Below are 22,364 nucleotides of genomic sequence, written 5' to 3'. Positions count from 1 at the left end.
ATTTACTTCAAATAACAAACAAGGTAAACGAATGCCACCAAAAGTCATAATAAGCAAATTCCGCCTTTTTTATGCAGCTGTTGGATTTCAGAGATTTAAAGCGTCGAGTATTTCATGAAAATTTTGTCAAATTTAAAAGTCTTCAAAATTAAACCATCAAATTGATTTATGAACATTTTAATAATTGAAATTTCGTTTTAAATGTAATGCTCGCTCAATTGTTTGGATTGTATTCTAAGGTGTAGTGAAAATGTCGGATAAAGTGTGTATTTTGTGCAAACACCCTACCGATGATAGCCTTCAATTTGGCGAAAAAATTACTTGTGAAGATGTAACAGCACATTTATATTGTTTGGTAAGTGAATATCGCACATTCTTTGGAAATCTTTTAATTGGGTAGTTTTGATATAAAGCAACATATAAGCAATGGGTGGTGATCATCCAAGAGAGCGTACGTTCTATATATTCATGAGATTTTGTTATTTTCGAAATTATTTTGTCGATTGTTTACATAAGTGTAACTTACTTTCACATCTGATCAGAAGGAAGAGTGTGTGAACCAATGTGTAAAAATTAAACATTTCATTTCAGCTGTTAACATCCAACTTGGTGCAGAACGGCAATGACGATGAAGGAATAATAGGATTTTTACCAATAGATATCAAGCGGGAAGTCTCTAGAACCAAAAAACTTGTAAGTTTCAATATTTTTCTTGATTTTGTAAATTTTTTGCTCGTCCTTAAAAATACAACTAATGTGAGGTTATGACAAAATTATTTTCAGTTCTGCCACTACTGCCATTCAAATGGTAAGAAATCAATCAATTGATATGTTTCTTTCTTTGAAATTAATACTAAACAATATTATTTCTTGTTTTTATTTGACTATTTATTTCATGAAAAAGGAGCAACAATTGGTTGTTGTAAGAAGTCGTGTCGGCATTCGTTCCATTTACCATGTGCACTACAAAATGACTGTCGTTTTGAATTCCAAGACCCATTTCAATCGTATTGTGATGCACATCACAATATAAAGAAACCAAAAAATGCACACAAACCAAGTGACTTATGCACAATTTGTTACGAGGAAATGGGTGAATATAATCCAGTTCGATCGATTCCATTACCATGTTGCAATAAAAATTCTTGGTGTCATAAATTATGTTTGCAACAGTATGCTCAAACATCCGGATACTTCTTAAAATGTCCACTTTGCAAGGATTCGGATACGTTTCGAGAATGGATCACACGACGCGGCGTTTTTATTCCAGATAGGTAAAGGATAAACTAATCTGAACGCAACTTTGTTATTGCTAAAGTAAAAATGAATGCTTTAATTTTGAATTTTGTATTTTGATACAGAGATGCAAAATGGGAGGGCGATGAAAACGGTCCGAATAGTTTTTATGGTTTCGAACATGTATGGAATGCAATATGAACATTGAACAACGTTGAAATTAAATTGATTGAAGAATCTTATAATTTTTGTTTATTACGCAGCATTCAGAACGGCCAACGAATGAGTGTGAAGCTGAAATCTGCAGATGTCCAAAAGGTCGAAAGTATCTCGTTGACTCAGAAAAAAATAAATATTCAATGCTTTATTGCGATCATTGTGGCTCACATGCTATTCATTTGGGCTGTTTTACCGGAAAAGATTTCTTGTGCGATGAATGTACAGCGATTGAAAAGGTGCGCCAAGAGAATGCTGCCAATTTATTGAAAACACAAACTCAAAAGAGGCACAATGATATCGTGGAAATTGAAAGCGATACTGAAGAACGTTTTGGATCATTTTCGTCAATTGATAGGATGTTGATCGCCAAGTATAAGCTGCGAGAATTCAGGTATATTACGGTGAATTTAAAATTTTATTACATTTTTTATTTACTTTTATTTCTTCTTTTTTTTATTCAGTATTTGCCTAAGACGTTTGACAGCAAAAGATTTGGGTTTCAAGCTCGAACCGTCTAGTAGTAAATCCGATATAACAGATTCAAATGATGGCAGACAAACAAATGACAGCTTCAGCGATATTCAAACAAGTTCCAGTGATGAAAGTGTAATCAACATCCAAAATAAAAGATCAGCACCCAGCGGCTTCGATTCAGATAGTGATGATGAAAGGGATCTTACACCGAAACCAGCAAAACGCACTCGCATTTTGCCACGAAATCAATTTTTTGATTCAGATGATGATGAAGACCTGATTTTTATTGACATAAATGATAATTCGAAGGACATACCATCATCCAATCTCACAATAACAGAAGATTCTTCACATGAACAATCATGTAAACAGGTGTCAGCTGGCTTGAGAGTTCGTCAGCTTTCTAGCAGTGAGGATGATAATCATATTAAACCAACAAACTCGAAAATTCAGACGTTTTTCGACACTCCCGATGAACAAATGATTGACAAGGAAAATGAACGACCATCCAAATCTATTGCAGTTGTTCGACCATTTTCAAGAATCGAATCTTCAGCGGATGATAACATTAAACCTGACAAGTTAAGCATACAGTCACATCCAAGATTCTCGAGCACTGATGAGCCACACGATAATTTTACTGCTTCTAATCAAATGGAAATTGGTGATAATCTGAGTCCATACGAAAATCAAACCGTAACCAATTACGTAAAACAAAGTCCGGCTAAGAGAAAACAACACACTGTTTCGTCATATTTCCGCGATACAACGTCATCGGATGAGGAACCAGTTCCACGTAAAATCCGGAAAAAATCCCCGAAAAAACCACGCGCTCAGTTAGAACTGGCACCAAATCAATCAACTATTATACACTTCTTCAAAAAGCAGTCAAACCAAACTAATTGAAATGTCGCATGAAAAACAATTGTGTGGGCATGTACCACTTGAAATATTTAAAAATTCACTAGCATGTCGAAATGAAGTGCACTTTTAAAATAAGTACATTTTTTGAAGAGCATGGTAAAAACTTTTGCGAATTCGCATTCGTTTATTGCACAAGTTTTTATCCGACTTTTTTTGTTTAAATAAAGAATGTTTTTTTTTTCTAATTTTATAAAAAGGTATACCTTTATCAGAGCATGAAATTTAAAATGTTGCAGCAATACTAAATTCTAGTATTGTCTTTAAAAAAAGACTAAATGAATAAAGCGGGTTAAAAAAAAGAAATATTAAATGAAATTAAAATTTAAACTCTGTTATATAAACCATATACAAAATCTTTTTGATATTATTTTAAAATTTATGTCAACATATTCAATTTCCTGAAAGAATTTCTTCCGGCACAATTTAACCGATAAATTATTGTTGAAACAAATCAAAATTATAAAACTTGTTTAAATGAATAAATAAATGCACAATGGTTCGTTCGGATGCATGCAAAAGTATTTGCAATGTAAACACTTTCAGATTTACCGGACCAGCTTAAATCAAATCAAAGTTAGTTTGAAAAATAAATTGTTTGCAATTAAATATTTTCCGATTTGTCAGTATGAATTGTTGGATCATTAAAAAACAGCAATAAAATCAAATGCTTGTAGTGTTAAATTTATTGAAAAATAAGTTCCTTCTAAACAAGTGGAGTATAAAGCATGAAGATTATGTCATTTGATTTAGTTGGATCATTGCAGATTACACCGATTATTATCAAATCATTGAAATTAACAATACAATGGGTCAGTTGCTGTGCTGATAAGAAATTACTTCATCTCCAATTGAATTGAAGTTAAGTTGGCCCATTTCCATTCAAATCACATACATACGCACAATCAATGTTTACATTCAAAGTGTTCCGCCAAAACACTCTGTTGTCTACCTACATAAGAAATACTCGACGAACAATAACAAACAAAAAAAGATATGATTAAATAAATAAATAAATATGAATTAAATGCATGAGATATTAAAGTGATTTAAATGTGAGTATGTATTTAATTAAAGTGATTGGATTGCTTTGTTTGTGTGAGATTGTATCAGTTTGTGTATGCAAATAACTTGAACTGCTCATAATCCGTCTCGCTATTGATGTGAATGAACCGAATGCATGTATTTTAACAGAAAAAAGAAGAATAAGAACCAATGATAAGAACGCTTGAACGAAAGAATGATTTAAAAAAAAAGAAAAATACAAACAATAATATCATTGTCCGAAATGAATATAATTATTATCTACCGCTGACGTTCAAAGTCAGTCAATCATTATGTATTGTAGTTGGTGATAAGAAATGGGCATGCTTGTGAGTGTCCATTTTTTGCGTCTACACAGTCCGAAAAAGCAAATATCGACCAAAAAAAAATGTTATAATCGGAACAGATTGAGCCTGCAATTACTTGATATACCCATACTGTATCAATTGAGGTCTTTAGCGCACGAAAAATTCGTTTTATATACGACATTTACAGTTAAGAATTTTGCTTTCATGTGTGGATCTGAATTATGATTTAACAGACGATTCAGTGACGAATTAAGGCGACCAATACACAACACATATACAAAGAGGCACATGGAAAACAACCAAAAAAAGAAAAGAAATCAATATCAAAAGAACCACACATATAGGAATTGAGTTTGTCATCCGATGCGATAACGTGATATGGCCGGTCGAAATCACATGCATGTAAAAAAAACAACCAACCGCGTTTGGTCCGTGAGTGTGGAGTGTATGCCCCAATATAATCACCGCACGCGTTTACGTCTCGTACTCAAAATTATCGCAAATGTATGTGAGTATGCATGAAACACATTATAAATTCTCCAATATTATACATTGTACATACTGTATGCCTTGTTGTTATCGCTGGCGCGATCACATATGTACGTTTTCTGTCTCTATCTTTTCAACAGTCCCCATTTGACATGGCTTAGTTCATATAGGCGGCCTGTATTTTTCACTCTCTTTTATTCCATTCTGATATATATACATTTTTTTTTGCTTCGTTTCCATATAGCTCACGACGAACACAGACCACTTATAGTATTACTGATTTTTTTGTTGTTGTCGTTGTTGTTGTTGTTGCTGTTATTATTTTTGTTTGGTTGTTGATCATTCTATCTCGTTCCACAGTTTAGTTTGATATCTGCGTGTCGTTAGTCACATCCTGAGCTCACAATAATATGAACCTTCAGCTGCGAAACCGAAAGGAATAGTGTTTTGATTTTGGCACAGCAAAATTTGTTTACATTTTGAAAAAAAAAAAACTTTTTTCGATCGTGCCTTTTTTTCTTTACGACTTTATTTTGAGCGATATATAATATACATTTTGCGCGCGTTTTGTTTTGTGTTGTTAAATATTTGCGATGAGAAAATAAATTGAACTAATTATTTCTCTAAGCGAAAATTAATTGTTTTCTTTTTCAATTTCATTTAATGAATCTTGTTTAATTGTGTGAAACATTAGCCGTGTTTTATTGACATGATAATCAATTAATGAATTTAGACCCTCTATGCGGTTGTTATTTTATTTTACTTTATATTTGCGTCAAATAGCAATATCGAATAGCATTCAAAATCGCTATCCATGGACCTCGTATAAATAACGTTTTTTATATTCTTTTTCATTTTCAATTTAACACAAATTGATTGATAAATAAAAATAAGAAAAAATTATGCAATCCTAGTATTCAAACAGTGGCGTGAAATTCATTATATTTACAATTTTATTGCAGAAATCAAGAGTGTATGAATGTGACATTTTTGAATAGTTTATTGTAAAAAAAAACTGTTGACAATAGAAACAAATTTCGTTCATGGTCATTGATTAAAAATCAATCAGACAGTACATATCTGATGCGTGTGTGTAGAAGCGCGTCAATGAACTACAGTTATAATACAGTGTGTGTACTTCACGCGATGAAAGTGAATCATAGGAATGTTTGACATGAAAAGAAAATTATTTGATTTGAAAAAAATTGGCATTGTGTTTAAGTCAAAGGACAATTCGTGAGTTTTTTTTTTCATTTAATTTGGATTTCGTGAGAACTTTTCCACCTACAATACTCATCGATATTAAATCTGAAAGGTTCAACGATACTTAATTTTTTGACATGGAATATAAGTAGGCAAAGAAAAATAAGAAAAGGAGAGAAAAATCGGATAAAACTAAATATAGTAGTGTGTCTGTCGTGCAACCAGTGAATGTATTCGCGGACATGTGTGGATATGGTTTAACGGTCTGTGCGTGAGCAATATTAAATTCATAGCGACACTAAGTCGTCATTTTTAGACTTTGACTCAAATAGTCTGCTATTTTTCTCTCGTACTTTTTTTATATTATTCATATATAAATTTGTGCACAGTTTCTGCTTAGATGGATTTTCTAATCAGTTTTGTTGTGACGTAGTGCATGCATTCCGTGTTTCAATTGAACCGATCGAATAAGAAGGAAAAGAAGAAGAAAGAAAATAACGTTCAACTCGTCAATCTGAGTCTGTTGAGCTAGAAGTAATTGAAATTGTGATAAACGTGACGAAGGAGATGAGTCGTTGACGCGAGCAGTCTTTGTGCGATGCATTAAATAAACGCATGAAAAAGAATCACAAATCGGCGCGATACACATTTCAAAAATTCTCGCACTATTTTCCATTTCTCTTTCTCGTTCGGTTGAACTGTTCGCGAATAGTTTTTTTCTCTCAGAATTAAACGGAATTTCTGTGCGTTCCTTCTATTTTCATTCATGTGTGAGTACACTGAATCTGAATCGCGGCAAAACACATATCTTCTTTATTGTTCGGTGTTTGACAAGACTCGATCAGTCGTTTACAGTTGACTGTACGATATAGCGGCTCGACTATTTCGTTATGTGACAAGTGTTGTTAAACAAGACGATAACATCTGAAAAAAAAAACACGACAAATACAACACCGCCAATGTTTACAGACAGAGAACTCATTAAATAAAATGTGTATAGTACGAGACATTCGATTTTGAACGTTAATTGTTAGGATTTTTTTTCTTTATTTTCATTCGGTTTGATAATACAGTGCGTTCCAAAACTTACGCGGTGCAATTGAATCAGCATTTAAAAAAAAAAAATGTTTACGTAATTTGAACGAATATTGATAAAATAATGGTGATTAGAGTCTGATAGTGGAACGACGAAATATTGCAAACGCATCAAAACTGAAGTACACGGGAGTAAAAACACAAACTAGCTCGTCAGCAGTCATTGAAAACAAGGTGAGTATATGATAGTGTTTACTTTTGTTCATTCGCTATTTCAAGATTGAATTAGGCGGAATTATAAAAATCATTAGTAGATGTGAAGCAATTAATGAAATGATCTTTATTGTTCGACGTGCTGAGCAATATTCCCAAATAAATATTAGTGAAATCGGTGTACAAATGCAAATTGTCACAGTACATCAAATCTTAAAGATCTCTCTTTCCAACCTATTTCATGTGTCATAATTTAACCGCTCGTGAGACGAATTATTTCAAAGGCAGCATGTGCGCAGTTCTCCGATTTGTAAACAAAAAAAATTGCAGAAACACAGCGTAAACATGCTACGGTATTATATATTATTATTAGGGGAGGTGGGGGCAGACTGATACACTTTTTTTCAATTGTGAATATTTTAGCCAAATGAAAAGATATTGAAAAAATTTGAATATCGTTTGAAAGTGGATTGAAAACCCCAACTTTCTGCATCATTAGATTTTTTTATTGTTGATGTGGTTTACGCTACGAGCCAAAAGTTTGAAGTGATAAAGGAGCGAGTACGACGTTTCCCCCTTTGCTAAGCGAAATTAATCCGATATACGGCGCTGATTTAAATGTCACTCTATGTCATTCCACAATGATACATTTTTTGGCTTGACAATATATAAGCTCTTCATTCAACATGCATAATTTTTGAACGGTCGAGTAAAAAAAAGAAACATATCATAAAATATTCTTCTTACGTTTATGATAAAAATTCTCTATATTTTAAATTTATTTGTTTAAAAATAACAATAATTTCAATTGAACAAGAATCTAATGTAAAAAGTAATACCAATGCGACACCTACCGTTAAAATAGAAAATGAAACTTATTTGGAATTGTAACATTTTGGTCCGCCATAACAGCATCTTCGTTTTGCTTCTCTGTGATTGGTCAAGTAAAACGAAGATGCTGTCATGGTGGACAAAAATGCTACAATGGAGACCAACTAAGTTTCTTTTTGCATTTTTACGGTAGGTGTCGCATTGTCATTACTATTTACATTGGATTCACACTTGACAGTTATTGTATTGAATTTTGTACGGGATTTATTTATTATATAAATATAAAAAAAACAATGTGAAATGTGAATAAAAAAGATAAAAAATCGATGTCGTGACGAATTATGTGAAAAAATAAATATTATCAATTACTCAGCGGAAAGTATGCTTGAATACGCGTATACCGCTGCAAAGCGGTACCAATATATACAAACACATAAAGGTCGACCCGTTTTAGATAACATTTCTATTTTTTACACCTAATGATGGCTCATTATTTTTGTTTTTTTATTTAAAAAATGTAAGTTTTTCTACGAATGCGATTGCGTGGTTTCATTGCTCTGCTGTTCAGCAGCAGCAGGAACATATGGAGGTTAGGTGTCCTCCTGAGTCAATTTTATTGTATTATTTTTTTGTTGTTCGTTTATTTAGTGCACGTTTGAAAAATTAACAAAAAACAAATGAGGAAAATTGATTTATTGTTTTATTTTATTTAAAATATTTTCATTTATAAGTTTCATCGTTGTTTCAAATTTTCTGTTCGCTATATGATACTCTTTTGTTCCACATTTGATACAAATATCAGAAAATTTGGAACAACGATGAAACTTATAAATGAAAATATTTTAAATAAAATAAAACAATACATCAATTTTCCTAATTTGGTTTTTGTTAATTTTTCAAACGTGCATTAAATAAAAGAACTACAAAAAAATAATACAATAAAATTGACTCAGGAGGACACCTAACCTCAATATATTCCTGCTGCTGCTGCACAGCAGAACAATAAAACCACGCAATCGCATTCGTAAAAAAGTTTTTTTAAAAAAACTTACATTTTTTAATTTAATTTCAATTTTAATTTAGTTTTATTAATAAAATAAAAACAAAAATGATGAGCCGTCATTAGGTGTAAAAAATAGAAATGTTATCCAAAGCGAGTCGACCTTTGTGTGTTTGTATATATTGGTACCGCTTTGCAGCGGTATAGACGTATGAAATCACACTAGCCGCTGAGTAATTGAATTATAATATTTATTTTATTACATAATTCGTCACGAATCGTGACTCACGATATTAATTTTTTTTATCTTTTTTGTTCACATTCACATTCTTTTTATATATTTCTAAATAAATAAGTCTCCAACAAAATGTAATACAATAATTAATATATAACTTGCTTGACAGCAGATTTCGATAGGGACAACTAATGACATTTGTGATTTGACATTTGGCCTGTCTGAAAAGAGTTGAAGAAAAAGTGTTATGAATGTAATTTTTTTGCTATGAATGACAAAAATAAAAAAAATCAATCGGGAGCTTATCTTAAGCATGCCAGATCGCCCGGATAAATCCGGTCTCGCCCGAATTTTTGAGGCAAAACCCGGACGAAAAATCGCCCGGCCCGGATGACCAGATATGCTGGAAAAATTCCGGATTTCGCCCGGATTTTTTACAATTTTCGACAATTTTTTAACAGAAAACTTCAGTAATTTTGGATTTTTTTCTTTTTAAATGTGTGAGTTTGTTGTATTTTTTATATCGAAAAATCCATCTTATCAAAAACTATAGAAACATCATTTATTGAACTTAAATTGATAATCAAGTCATTTTTGTGGAAATCGAAAAATATTACAAAAATTTTCTGAGGAAAATGTTTTTGTTTTGGTTGAAAAAATTAATTTTGCAGGGATTCCGCCCGGATTTCGGCCGGATTTTCAGTTAACAATTTTGAGTTGCATCGCCCGGATTTCGCCCGGACTTAATGCAAATTCGCCCGGATAATCCGGACCGGATTGACATAAAAAAAAATCTGGCATGCTTAGCTTATCTTCAATTTAAAAAAAGGAGTCAGATTCGTCATAATAGTTTGTAATGGCTTCTAAAAAACTAATGATGAACCATTTCTGCGAATCACTATGAAAACATACAAAACATAGTGCAAACACGTTCAGTCTACGTCTACTGATCCTCGAATTTTGTTTAAAAATCAACCAAATTTAATAAAGAATGCGTTGAAATCTCATACAAATACTAAGAAAATACATAATATTACAAAATTTAAAACACTTATTATTAAATGAAAGCAGGCTTTAATAGCAACAAATTATATTCACCTCAATCCTGGCATATGTAAAGAAATTTAAAAAAATCGAGATTCTAAAGTGTAAAAAAACGGTATGTGCCGAAAACACAAACTTGACTGTACGACGACTCTCGTTGGTCTGACGTATTGCGTGTGTATTTGCCAAGTTTGTGCCTATTAACAGCGGATTTTAATACAACAACAGTTTGAAATTTTGTATTACCGTTTAAAAAAATGGGGTGTATCAGTGTGCCCCGTGTATCACTCTGCCCCCATTACCCCTATATATATTGACCTGCCAGATGAAATTTTGTTGTCGTCATGTTGAATATGATAAAATAACAAATCGTATTAAATAAACTTATAATCTCCGTATTCATCCTTTCACATTCCCTTTTATAAATAAAAAATTCGATTGATTTACGGCAAACCACAAGCGAAAACGGTTTGCCACATTTAATATGTGCATTAAATAAATAAACGGCCAGAAACTAAGTCAAATTAGCATTCCGATTACAAAACCAGACGAGATGTTTGCAACTATGGTTGGTGAACACGATTTGTTGAAATTGTCTGTTATAAATTGGCACGAGTGTTATTGAGATAAATTATGTCAACAAGAACAACATCATTATGCTGACGATAAAGAATTCACCGATTGCCAGTCATTTATTGCGGTTTTTATTCGATTTTACAATGTGGCTCACGAGATATTTTGCGCAAGCTTACACGACGCGAACGCGCATGCTTCGTTCGATCCAATAACATTAATCTGATTTGTGATTTGCATGTGTGGCAAGGTTTTCTTTTTTTCAAAATTTTCATAGAAGTGCGTAATAGTCGAGACACATAGTTTCGAGTATCGAAAGTGGAGGACAGCGTCTTTTATGTCGATATGAAACAGTGAAGTTTGTAATTTACTAGAAATCGATGCGCAGAAAATAAATGTTAGCGCCTGACTGCTTTATTTATAAAAAAAAACAAGTTTCGTGAAGTTCAAAGCAAACGAACGACCACTATGTTATGCGTTATGCGAAATGACGAGCGAGACGAAAAAAATTGCATTGAAGTGGTTTATTCACATCTTGTCTAAAGATTATTACATAGCTTCACACACAAAATGAAGCGATTCATACCTTTGAACACATACTTAACTTTTATAAATTGTTAAAGTTTATCATACACCGAATATGGTCAAACATCTCAATTCAAAATCATTATGCCAAGAAATAAACGATGGAACATTTCCGCCGTAATTCATTTTAAATGTTGAATAAATTATCATTTCGAGAAAGAGTACATATAAATTTAATATTTTTACGTGGCGCAAGTGCGAGATGGGCTTTTAGTCATTTGTTGTTTTTTGCCTTTAAAGCAGCCATGTGCATTACATATATTATGCATCAAAGTGAACATTGTACAACGTGTTATAGCACAAAAGAGCTGTATAATAAAGAAATACAAATTGAAATAATAAAAATAATGACTCTTCATATATATTTTCAGTACACTACATTATACGATGAGTGAGTGTTTATATCAATAGCTATTACTAAAGTCAAAGAGTCAGAACCGCTAACACGATACAGTTTATGTTTCGTTTATTTCAAATTAGGCAAACAGTTCTGTTACTGTTAGTTGTTTATTATATTTTCATTACAAATCAACTGGCATGGAGAGTGTTGAATGCTTTGTTTTAAATATTCCTCATATTTTTTCAAAAAAATTCTTCGGCTTAAAAGCAAACTCGTTTACATTGTGCTAAACAGTTGCAAGTGGCTTGGTTGGACGATTTCGTTTTCTCTCCTCTGAATGTCACATATGTATGAACAATTAAATGACCTTGGATTTTCGGTTTTATTTTTTATTGGCAACACGTTACTTAATCTTTCTGTCCTGTTCCTTTTTGTGTTTTTGCTGAAGACGCTCGTGCACGCACACAGTTTAATAGCCTATTAACAAGAGCGAACTTGAATTTTTATTATTCAAATTTACGGTTGTAGCCGTTTTGCTGCCGCTTCTCTCAGTTATGTGTTTTTCTCTGTGAATTTGTTGCTATTTCGTTAAAAAATGGCAAGAAATTACAGATTATTTGCGGTTGGATATTGAACCGTGAGCAATGTGATGCCAACTGCAGGAGAGAGAGAAAGAACTTTAAAAGCAAACAGGAGAGAATGTGGCTCGATTTGTATGCGGATTCTGTGAAATAAAAATGCATTGACGTAATTGATGCGAGCGGTGGCGTACGAAATATTTCCAACATGAATTACTGCCGTAGCTAAAGCTCTGATCTACCGCTTCGACACAATTGTGGTATTTTGTGTATTTTTACGCGATTATTTCCTGAGTATAAATTATAATTGCTTTATGACTTCTTTTATTTATATGTTGTTCTTTTAACGTTTGCAAAGAGGTCTACTCAAGTAGAATGTGAGCAAATAAATAAATGCAAAAAAAGAGAGAATATAAATTACTGCCGGTCTTTTGGGCTTCGCGTATGCAATAAAGAATATCGACCACGTATTTAAGACATTCGCATTCACTGAGAGTTGGGTTGACGAGACTAGTGAAAATACAAAGTTTTAATAGAAACTTCAACATTTTTTTATATATTCCTCGAAATTTCAATTTAATTTCAAATGTTTTATTTAATTGCTTGCTCATGAAGAAAATGCTCACATGTCACTCGCAGGCACATTCAATGTGCCGGAATGGGAAACATTTGCGAATTGAAGAGAAAAGGGAAGAATATTTTGTTTGCATTTAATTTATTTGCAATGAATTGCGCACTCCAAATGATAATAGTGGAGGGAAAGAAGTTTGCAAGTTTGTAATTTGATTTCCACTTCTAAGATGATTCATTCGATTGTTGTGTTCAATCAAGGAAAACATGCAATTGTAAATATCAGACACAAATCAGTAATAAAAAATTAGCGATTTGTGCACAAGGAATTGAATATGAATGTCACTAAATAATATTATCACTCGGCAAACTCTCTTAAAAAGTAGTTAGCAATTATAAGTATTTATCAATGATTTTGATATAAAATTATCGGAATATATTGATAAATGAATAAACAAATCAACAAAAACAAAACAAACTGAACACTGAAGGAATTTACATAACAAAAAATCATGGCAAAAGTAAAGAGCAATCGAAGCAAAAAAAAACATGATGATTACAATTGTAAATACAAATCATGTAAATATAAGAAAAACTTTGTGTTCACGTCGATTGCCCTGTCGTCGGGACCGCTGTCTTTTTTGTCGCTGACAAAGAGGGAGGGAGAGAGAGAAATATCCATATGCATATCATTCGATGCTACATCTTTTTAGTTACACACAAACATCCGTTTATTGGCACTCTTTTGTCTCCACATGTTGTTTTTATTTAGTGTTACTTGCGGCTTACCAATCAAATAGTGGCACCAACTGAAAAACCAGAGAGATTGCACACAGAAGAAAGCACTGCACTGGTGATGTACACGTTGCAATGCATACATTGACTAAAACGTGTATATAGCTTCTACATTGCTGTTTAATTTATATGTTCAAACCAAACCGGAATTAGGTGGTTGTTTCTATTTGTGTTCCGATGTCGATGTTTCAACACATATATGCGTATCTCATCTTTTTTTCATGTACACACATTGTGTGTATTATATATATTCGATTTGATTGAACCTCTAGCAGAAGAATTTTATGGATTTGCATACCGACTCGTCGACATTTTTCCACAATTCCCAATCGAGCACGGACTTCCGACACAACTTGAGTACGTTCACATAAAGATAAATCATCGAATTCAGATCGATACCCGTTTTTGCACGTTTAAAGTCATTTGTTATATGGCGATGTCGATGATGACGATGTGAACAACCGCTTGAATCAATTATCCCACATTATTTTCTCTACATAATTCATTATTTCGCAATATTTGTTCTTCGGTTGCCGTCTCCGTTCATTGAATCCGGCTAAAACTTATTCCGGCATTACAAACAATGGTATATTTTCTTTCCTGCAAGAGATGCCAATGGCCACATAAACTGTATAATAACTTCATATGTTCTTTGATTCCCTTGACGCCATGCTCAAGTTTAGGATTTCAAGTATTGCCTGGATAATTTACATTGTTGTTGATGTTGCCACTTTTATTACCGTTGTTGTTTCAACTTATAAGACTTTATCTTTGTTTGTAAGCTCGCGCGCGCATCAAGTATTTCACTAAGCAAACTATTTTGCGGCTGCTGATTTGATTATTGTTCTTCTTTCTATTCACCATATTTTTTCCATCGCCATTTTTCAGTCGATAGGAAATAGCAACATTGTTCACTTAGGTTTCTTTTTTTTATTTCCTGCACAAACACGCACACATTATGTCTTATTTATCAATTACTAGTCTTTGATTCAATCTTTTGAACAAATGAATGAATTGTTTCATTCAAAATTCAGATCGATTACATCCTTTTACATTTATAAGTGATTCGTTGGTTTTTTTTTGTTGACATATCGAGGTAATTCGCCGATTAAAATCATTACAGTCAAATGGATTTGTTGCGATGAAGTAGAAAACAAAACACACTTCATCGTTGAGCACACGATGAACGAGTGCTTGAAAGATAATCATATCATATTTCATTATCGGATTGCCGTTTTTTATTACCATTTGCGATATGTCCGAAGTGATAAGATAATTAATGAAACCATTAAAATAAACAGAATATAAAATGGTCGCGTGAAATGCGACTCATTAATATCTCTATTACATTCAAATGAGCTTGTTTTAAGTCGCCAGATTTTTCAAGTTTTGGTCACATCGTAACATTGCTTTTTAGAGGCCTTCGTTGAATGGTAGCAATTTATAAATTCGATAATTTCGTTAAACTTAGGAAAGAAAATAATTATTATCAATCGCTTGTGAATGAGATTAGATACCAACACAGAACAAAGCAAAATGACGAATTGCATTTATGAATGACATTTAATAAACGTGATTACGACTCTCAAGAGTGTTCCGTTGTTATATTCTTCTATCGCTCTTTTGTGTGATGTGCCAAGTATTGAACATAAAACGACAAATAAAGGGTGTTTCAAGAAGTAATTTTGAACTTTAAATTGAATTAAAATAGCAGCATGGAAGAATTCCTGGCCATGATTCGCGAATGAATCTCTGAAAAACAAGGTGTGCGCTATTGTCTGTTGATAGTTTGTATAATTAAGTAAATTTACCAAAAAATACTATATTGGAACAGTGGAGAACATTTGATGATAATTCTTATCTCCATTTTCAAAAATGTCAAATTTTTTCTTTCAATTGAATTTGCTTATTGGAATACCCTTTAGTTTTCAAGTTGATTGTCTGCTTATTTGCTGAATATGAACTGATTTATTTCAACGTTTTTGGAATTGTACAAGAACAAAGCAAACTGTTTAAGCATCTAATTGAAAAATGAGATCGATGGAGTACACGCCACATAAATTGGAGCATGTCATATGAGATATCCATGAAATTTCATTTCAAACAAAGGCATATGTGTCCGTTATCATTCAATTGATGTTGATTAAATTAAATTGGAACTGAAAGAAAATGATGTTTCTGCATTATCAAGGAAAATCAACAAATCAAAAGAAGAAGAAGAATAAAAAAAGCCTCTAAAAAAAGAAGAAGTTGAATAAATGCTTGTCAACACGTCTCCCCGTAGTATGTCGTACAAAGAAACACACATCAGCAAAATCAAGTTATAAGCTCAAAAGCGAAATTAAGAGAAAAAAATGCTAAATGAAATATAACGATTGTCATGTCTCTGTTGTTCTTTCCTTGCTCTGCACTCTTCTGATCTATGTTGACAAAAAGATGGCAAATAAATTGCACACATGCGACTTACGTATAGTGTATCAGAAGTTTTACTGTCGACTAGATTGTATCCAAATCGTTTCGAAAACCATCAGACATCACATACAATTGATTCTTACGAACTCCATTGTATTCCGCATTGTTCATTGTGCTTACGAACGAATGTAATACGAGAAATTTAAAACAAAATATAAAATAGCGTCAGCCATTGATACGGGTTCATTTGTTTCGTAATGAATCATTTTTGCACCATTGAAATGCGTTGCCATCTCGACAATTTTAAGCATCATTCAATTCAACCTTTGACCGTGAAGGACGCTTGCATTCAACTTATTACAGATTTTATTAAAATTCCATCCTGAATGTTTGCAATCATTGTTCACGTGGCGCTAGCTTAAAGCAGTTGTGACGCCAGCTTGAAATTTTTACCGAATATATTTGTAATTAATAATTATTTTCAAGATAATACAAATAATACAGCTAATAAACTTCTCAAATTGAGTACTTTGATCAGACAAATGGCCGCTTTTATAATATTTGCATTCAATGTCCAAAAAATAAGAATGGTAAATGGTAAATGGAATTTGAGCAAATAAAAAAGAAATAGAAAACAGTTAAAGAACATCAACACACAAACAGCATTGATGAGAAAATATCTAATTGCGCTGCACCCAATCGATTATGTGATTAAAATTGCGTGGTTTCATCGGCTATGATGAAGATAATGAAAGGCATGATCAATTGATAAGTGGCCATAAAATAAATATCATTAGGCTAAATTGTTATTGACTTTTGATTCGCGCATACATTCGAAACAATTAAACCATGGAAACAACATTTATCTATCGTTTTTATTTATGTATACACAATACCCATATTTCGCAGTAGTGGCAAACACAGCGACGTTCTGACCTACTACATGTATAGTTTGGAACTATCATATGAAGTACACAGCGTTCGCTTGTTGTTATTCTCTCGGTTGTTGCTATTGCTGTTGTTGTTTCATTTTTTTTCTCATCGTATTTCGTTCATCGAATTGAATGATAAACGATTGAAAATATTTGCGGTGAATTGAAAGCAAATTTATGGTTTTGTTTGCACATGATTTTATCACTTGTCTATTAATTGGAAGAGAAAACTTGCTTGTTTAATTGTTTTTACAGTGTGTTGTGCGGTGCTGTTGTTGCTTTTTCTTCTCATTTTTATAATATATCGAATAAATGTGGAGCCAATCGAAGTCAGAGGAAAAAAATAAAAAAAGATACATCAATTGTTGGTGCAAACACTAAGAAAACACATTTCTTGCTCTAAAGGTCCTTATCGGTTATTTTACAGGTGTGTAAACAAACACATTACTTTATTTTCGAGACCCTATCAAATTAGTTATTTATTGCGAAAATTTTATATGCTGCCAAGATCAAAAATTATTTCCTGCATGCCGATTTTGTACAATTTTTAAAAAAATCGAACAAATTGAGCGAAATTCAAAGAAATCGACATTTCCACAATTAGTGCTCGGCAAAAAAATCTGACTTCAAAGGGTTTCAAAAAATTACGTTTTTTGAATTTTTTTCGTATTTCGGCAATTTGTCCTTACAGATTTGAGCAGCACAAAATCAACGAATAGCAACGAGCTCAAATTTAGCACTAAGTTTTGATATAAAAATGAGTGTGCCACAAAATAAGGGCGCTGACACGCATCTTACTAAGACTATTTTAATCATTTACTTTGCCTTAAATCGAAGCTAATATTTCTCGAATAAATAAGTTTCAAATTTCTTGAATTTCATAAACATGGTAATTGAACTTCATTTTCCACAATCTAAAAGAATATCGTTTTTAATTTGATATATGTGTTGATGGTATCAGAAAATTGAAAGAAAACTGGATCATTTTGGCCGAGATCTGGAAGATCCTTCGGGAATTTGTCACAATTGATGTATTACATTTATGACCATTTACGGCATTATTTGATGGTAACCCGATCTGGATTTAATTAGAAACTGTGATGTGCATGGAATTAATGAAGTATTCGCTTCAATACATATTAATATATTGGGTGTATAAATTAATTTTGAGGGATTTTTGTGTGAAAAGAAACATTTATTTAAAATAACAAGAATGAGTACTTTAACCAATGTATTGCCCATCGTTTGCTATGACTTTCGCCCATCTTCTTGGTAGCTTGTCGATTCCGCGTCGAAAGAATTCCTCATCTTTTGAGGCTATCCATTCATCGATCCATTTTCGCACTCCTTCAGGATTTCGAAACGATATCTCGGACAAGCCCATTTGCATCGATCGAAACAAGTGGTAGTCAGAAGGAGCAAGGTCTGGAGAGTACGCGGGTTGATCAAGCCGATCCCAACCGAAGTCTTGTACTTTTTTTTTAACGATGTCTGCTCGATGTGGCCTGGCATTATCATCGTGAAACACAACTTTGTCTTGTTTGGACGCTATCCGTGGCCGTTTAATCTTCAATGCATGCTCCATTTTGATTAATTGCATGCGGTAGCGTTGGGCTGTAACCGTTTCACCTGGTTTTAGCAGCTCATAATACACGACACCTTTTTGATCCCACCAAATGCACAGCATAACCTTCTGGCAATGAATGTCTCGTTTTGACTGCGATGGTCCTGGTTGGCCTGGACCAACATACGCTCCTTTACGTTTGGGGTTGTCGTAATAGACCCACTTTTCATCGCCTGTGACAATTCGATTCAAAAAACTATGTTTTTTGTGTTCTTTGAGATGTTCTCTGCATGCTGTGATTCGTGCTTTGAGTTGATTTTCAGTCAGTTGATGTGGTACCCATTTTCCTAGCTTTCGAATCTTTCCCATGGCATGTAAACGTCCGGAAATGGTTGCTTGAGTTACATTTAACTCCATTGCGAGTTCTTTTTGGGTTCGGGCCGAGTTTTTATCCAATAATGCTTGCAATTCTGCATCTTCGAACTTTTTTGGCTGACCTGACCGTTCTTGGTCTTCCACGTTGAAATCACCACTTTTGAAGCGTCGAAACCAGTACTCGCATGTTTTAATCGATATTTTATGGTCAGAACTATAAGTTTCCGACCATAATCGATGGCTCTCAGCGGAACTTTTCTTTGAATTAAAGAAGAAAAGTAAAACTTCCCGCAAATGCTGTTTTTTTGGCACATATGCTGACATTTCGCTGACTAAGCGAAAAAATTATGTTGTTTACACTTTGACAAAATAACACATTCTGAAAACTAATGTCAAATGATGTGGCTTTCACGTGAATAAAGTTACAGTATGGTCCGATGCGTTACAGTACAAGTTACGCCATCTGGTAGAAATCCCTCAAAATTAATTTATACACCCAATACTAACAGATGATAATAATTTAAAATTCAGTTGGTGAGATATTGTGAATTGTACGTTGATTTGTCATTAATTACGTTCAATATTTATCGCATAAATTTATTGATTTGCCTCCATTTAACCATATTGAGTTTCAATTGGTGCCTTTGTAATTTGGTATGTTTGATAAGTTTTGTAAATTTAATTTTTTTTTGCACGCAAAAAACCATTAGAAATGTGCGCTCGTATGCATACACACAAAGTGCACAATGAATAGCTCATCAATTAAGCACGAATTGTGATACGGGGTGTTTCATTTGATCAAAAAAAAGTATACATAGATTGACATATTTAGAAAAAAAAAAACAAATTACCGAAGGTTGCATGGTTCTATATTTCGTACGTATACATTGTGTACATGACACATGCAATTTCTCATTAAATGAAATTGCGCTCAGATTTCAAACGGGCCCGAATCAGTGGACTCAGATTTGAGATCCCAATTTGCCTACAGACAGAAACTCAAAACAAATCTAATTTGTTATTTTGGTAGTGGGTATGTAAATCAACGTTTTGGATATGCCTGGTTAACCGGTTTTGAATTACTCGAATTTGATTTCGATTGCATATCAAATCTTCGAACAACCACTTTCGTACCAATTCTATTTTAAACAATGAATCTTCGGGGCAATTTTAAAGATACGGTTTATATGACAGATGCATTCACCGTCTAATATTGACGGTGGATTTGCCTTGAGTGCACCCGTTGATTTAATATGCATTCTACCGATGTACTCATCACAGATAAAGTGTGTTTATCAAATGCATATAAATGTATTACTTGTAAAATAAAAATGTTCATAGATAACCTTTGCAAACAATATAGGCTTTTAACACGTTTTAATTGAATCGTTTCAGTACATGCACTTAAAATTGTGTAAGGGCTGCAGTTTAAAAACTAAAACTTATTGCAAGGGCATTTGATGAAAACCTTGTCATATTTAGAGTCAGAATAAAATTTCATTCAACTTAAATTCAATTATATTGCATGATATTTTAAAGACATTTATCTATTCAAAACTGTAGGCATTAGCATTCCGAATGCGATTTGTCATTTTACTAATAATTCAAACATTGAATTCATCAGCACGGTAGAATCGTAGCAATTTCAATTCAATTGAATATGAATAGAATTGAAAACGGTGCCAATTAATTTAGTCATTGTGAGCTCCAATTGAGGGTACAACAGTTGCTTAAGATGGAATGAATTGCGCAATTTAACCATCCACTGAATTCAGTTCGTATAAATGTTGTTTCGTCAAGCGTAACACAACAAACGGTACATTATCATTTCGCCGTTGCGTAATTGCGGCAAGTGGTGAACAAAGAGACTACAAATGTATAAGACTTATGGGTCATAACAAGCATTCGGTACTTCATTTCGGTGGCGTACTGTATTGAAAAAGTTTTTGATTTCAACGCGGAAAAAGTGACAACAAAAGAACAACCATCAAACACGAATCTACAGTAAAAAGTTGTACGCGAACATAAAACAGCATCCAATAAATTTCAATCTCACTCATCTGCTTCAGTCTCATTCGAATGGCAAGTTGACAAAAATGTTTTAAAAGCATTCGGACAATAGCTACAAAAAAACTAAGCGTAAAAAATCCGTAACCAAGTAAATGATAAAGTTCAGAATTTTTTTTGTCGTGTCACAAGTCCAAAATGCTGGAAAATGCAACTGAACACGGACAAAACGATGCGACGGCCGAGTACAAAAGAGAAAAAAGTAAACAGTTGAAAGTACGTTACGAAGCTATAAATTTAATGCAAACACCTACATTCACCTACAATACACACAGTAACAATGTAATTTAATACATTTGATTTTAACGTGAAGACAAAAAGCGACTCAGCTCATTACAAATGTTTGCTAAAGAATGAAATGTATCGATTCAGATGTCGCGATGCTAGAAGTCTAGTTTAAAAACCTGGAATTTAGAAAGAATATTATATGCGTACTCAAAAGCATACTGACTTTTTACAACTTAAAACGTTTTTTTTTTTGCATTTTGTTTCTACGAACCCCTTTTAGTATTCATACTTAACTTCAGTTAAGCAATGAAAGTGTTACAGAAGAATATGTTTATCCCTTTTTTGCTACGTACACATTAAACATGAGTCATTTAGAAATAAAGTTCGCATACAAAAAATATATTTAAAAAGAGTGCAGCATAAATTATGACTCGAAATTTTAGCAGTCTAAGTTGGAAATAAATACATACAAATAAATTATTCTTATGCGGAATGAGTTATGTCACAGCAATTATTTTGATTAAAATTGGATTCTAAATGACTCTCCTAGAAAAATGTTGACATATGCATATTCTTAACTTCTTGTTGGAGTATTATTAGGAGAAAAATAATAACTGTTTTTTCGCCGCAACCATTCATTTCAACGTTGATTGACAATACGTTTTATCCTTACGATTTCCAAATTAAATAAAAAGAGCATCGACTAATTTACATGAAGTTATGATGGGTAGATAATAAAATGTCTTACATCCGTAAGATGAACTTTTCCGCACTGTGATCCACAACATGCATTTATTACGTATCTTTTACCGTAAATATGAATTCATGAGAAAACTGAATCTGATATAAGTTTTGCGATACAAATAATTTTTGATAGACTTTTCAATGCCTGTATGATATCGTAATCATGTAAAAATTCGCAGATGTTATTTTTTTCACAAAAAGCCAACATTCTGAAAGTTTGAAGAAACTTCAATGCATATTAAGGGTACTTAAATTTTATAATAAACGCACATACATTCGGACATCGAAAAAACGCTAGATTCGTGTTCCCTGGCTCCTCAAACACCCAGAAAACATGTTTTTGAGGGGT

At 32.9% G+C, this 22,364-nt stretch overlaps 2 protein-coding genes across 6 annotated transcripts in view; both read left to right on the top strand.

Moving 5' to 3' along the window:
* Positions 1-59: 59 nt before the first annotated feature.
* LOC116349946 (G2/M phase-specific E3 ubiquitin-protein ligase-like) lies at positions 60-3,156 on the top strand. Its single transcript, XM_031781627.1, has 7 exons — positions 60-355; positions 592-693; positions 784-808; positions 905-1,274; positions 1,362-1,419; positions 1,500-1,846; positions 1,917-3,156. The coding sequence occupies exons 1-7, from the start codon at positions 251-253 to the stop codon at positions 2,833-2,835; spliced, it is 1,926 nt and encodes a 641-aa protein (XP_031637487.1). The 5' UTR covers positions 60-250; the 3' UTR covers positions 2,836-3,156.
* A 2,589-nt stretch (positions 3,157-5,745) lies between these two features.
* LOC116349940 (high affinity cGMP-specific 3',5'-cyclic phosphodiesterase 9A) overlaps positions 5,746-22,364 on the top strand; it is a 121,447-nt gene continuing 104,828 nt past the window's right edge. For 4 of the 5 annotated variants that reach the window (XM_031781613.1, XM_031781617.1, XM_031781620.1 and 1 more), the window contains exon 1: positions 5,746-7,163. The gene's annotated coding sequence lies outside the window, so the exon portion shown is untranslated. The remainder of the gene's footprint in view (positions 7,164-22,364) is intronic. The other variant, XM_031781621.1, reaches the window with a different exon arrangement.

This window comes from Contarinia nasturtii, unplaced genomic scaffold (genome assembly GCF_009176525.2).
Source record: "Contarinia nasturtii isolate CC-2019 unplaced genomic scaffold, AAFC_CNas_1.1 Cnas_scaffold_3175, whole genome shotgun sequence".
NCBI classification, from domain to species: Eukaryota; Metazoa; Arthropoda; class Insecta; order Diptera; family Cecidomyiidae; genus Contarinia; species Contarinia nasturtii.
The sequence above is the reverse complement of the archived record's forward strand: the minus strand, read 5'-3'. Positions and strand labels throughout refer to the sequence as shown.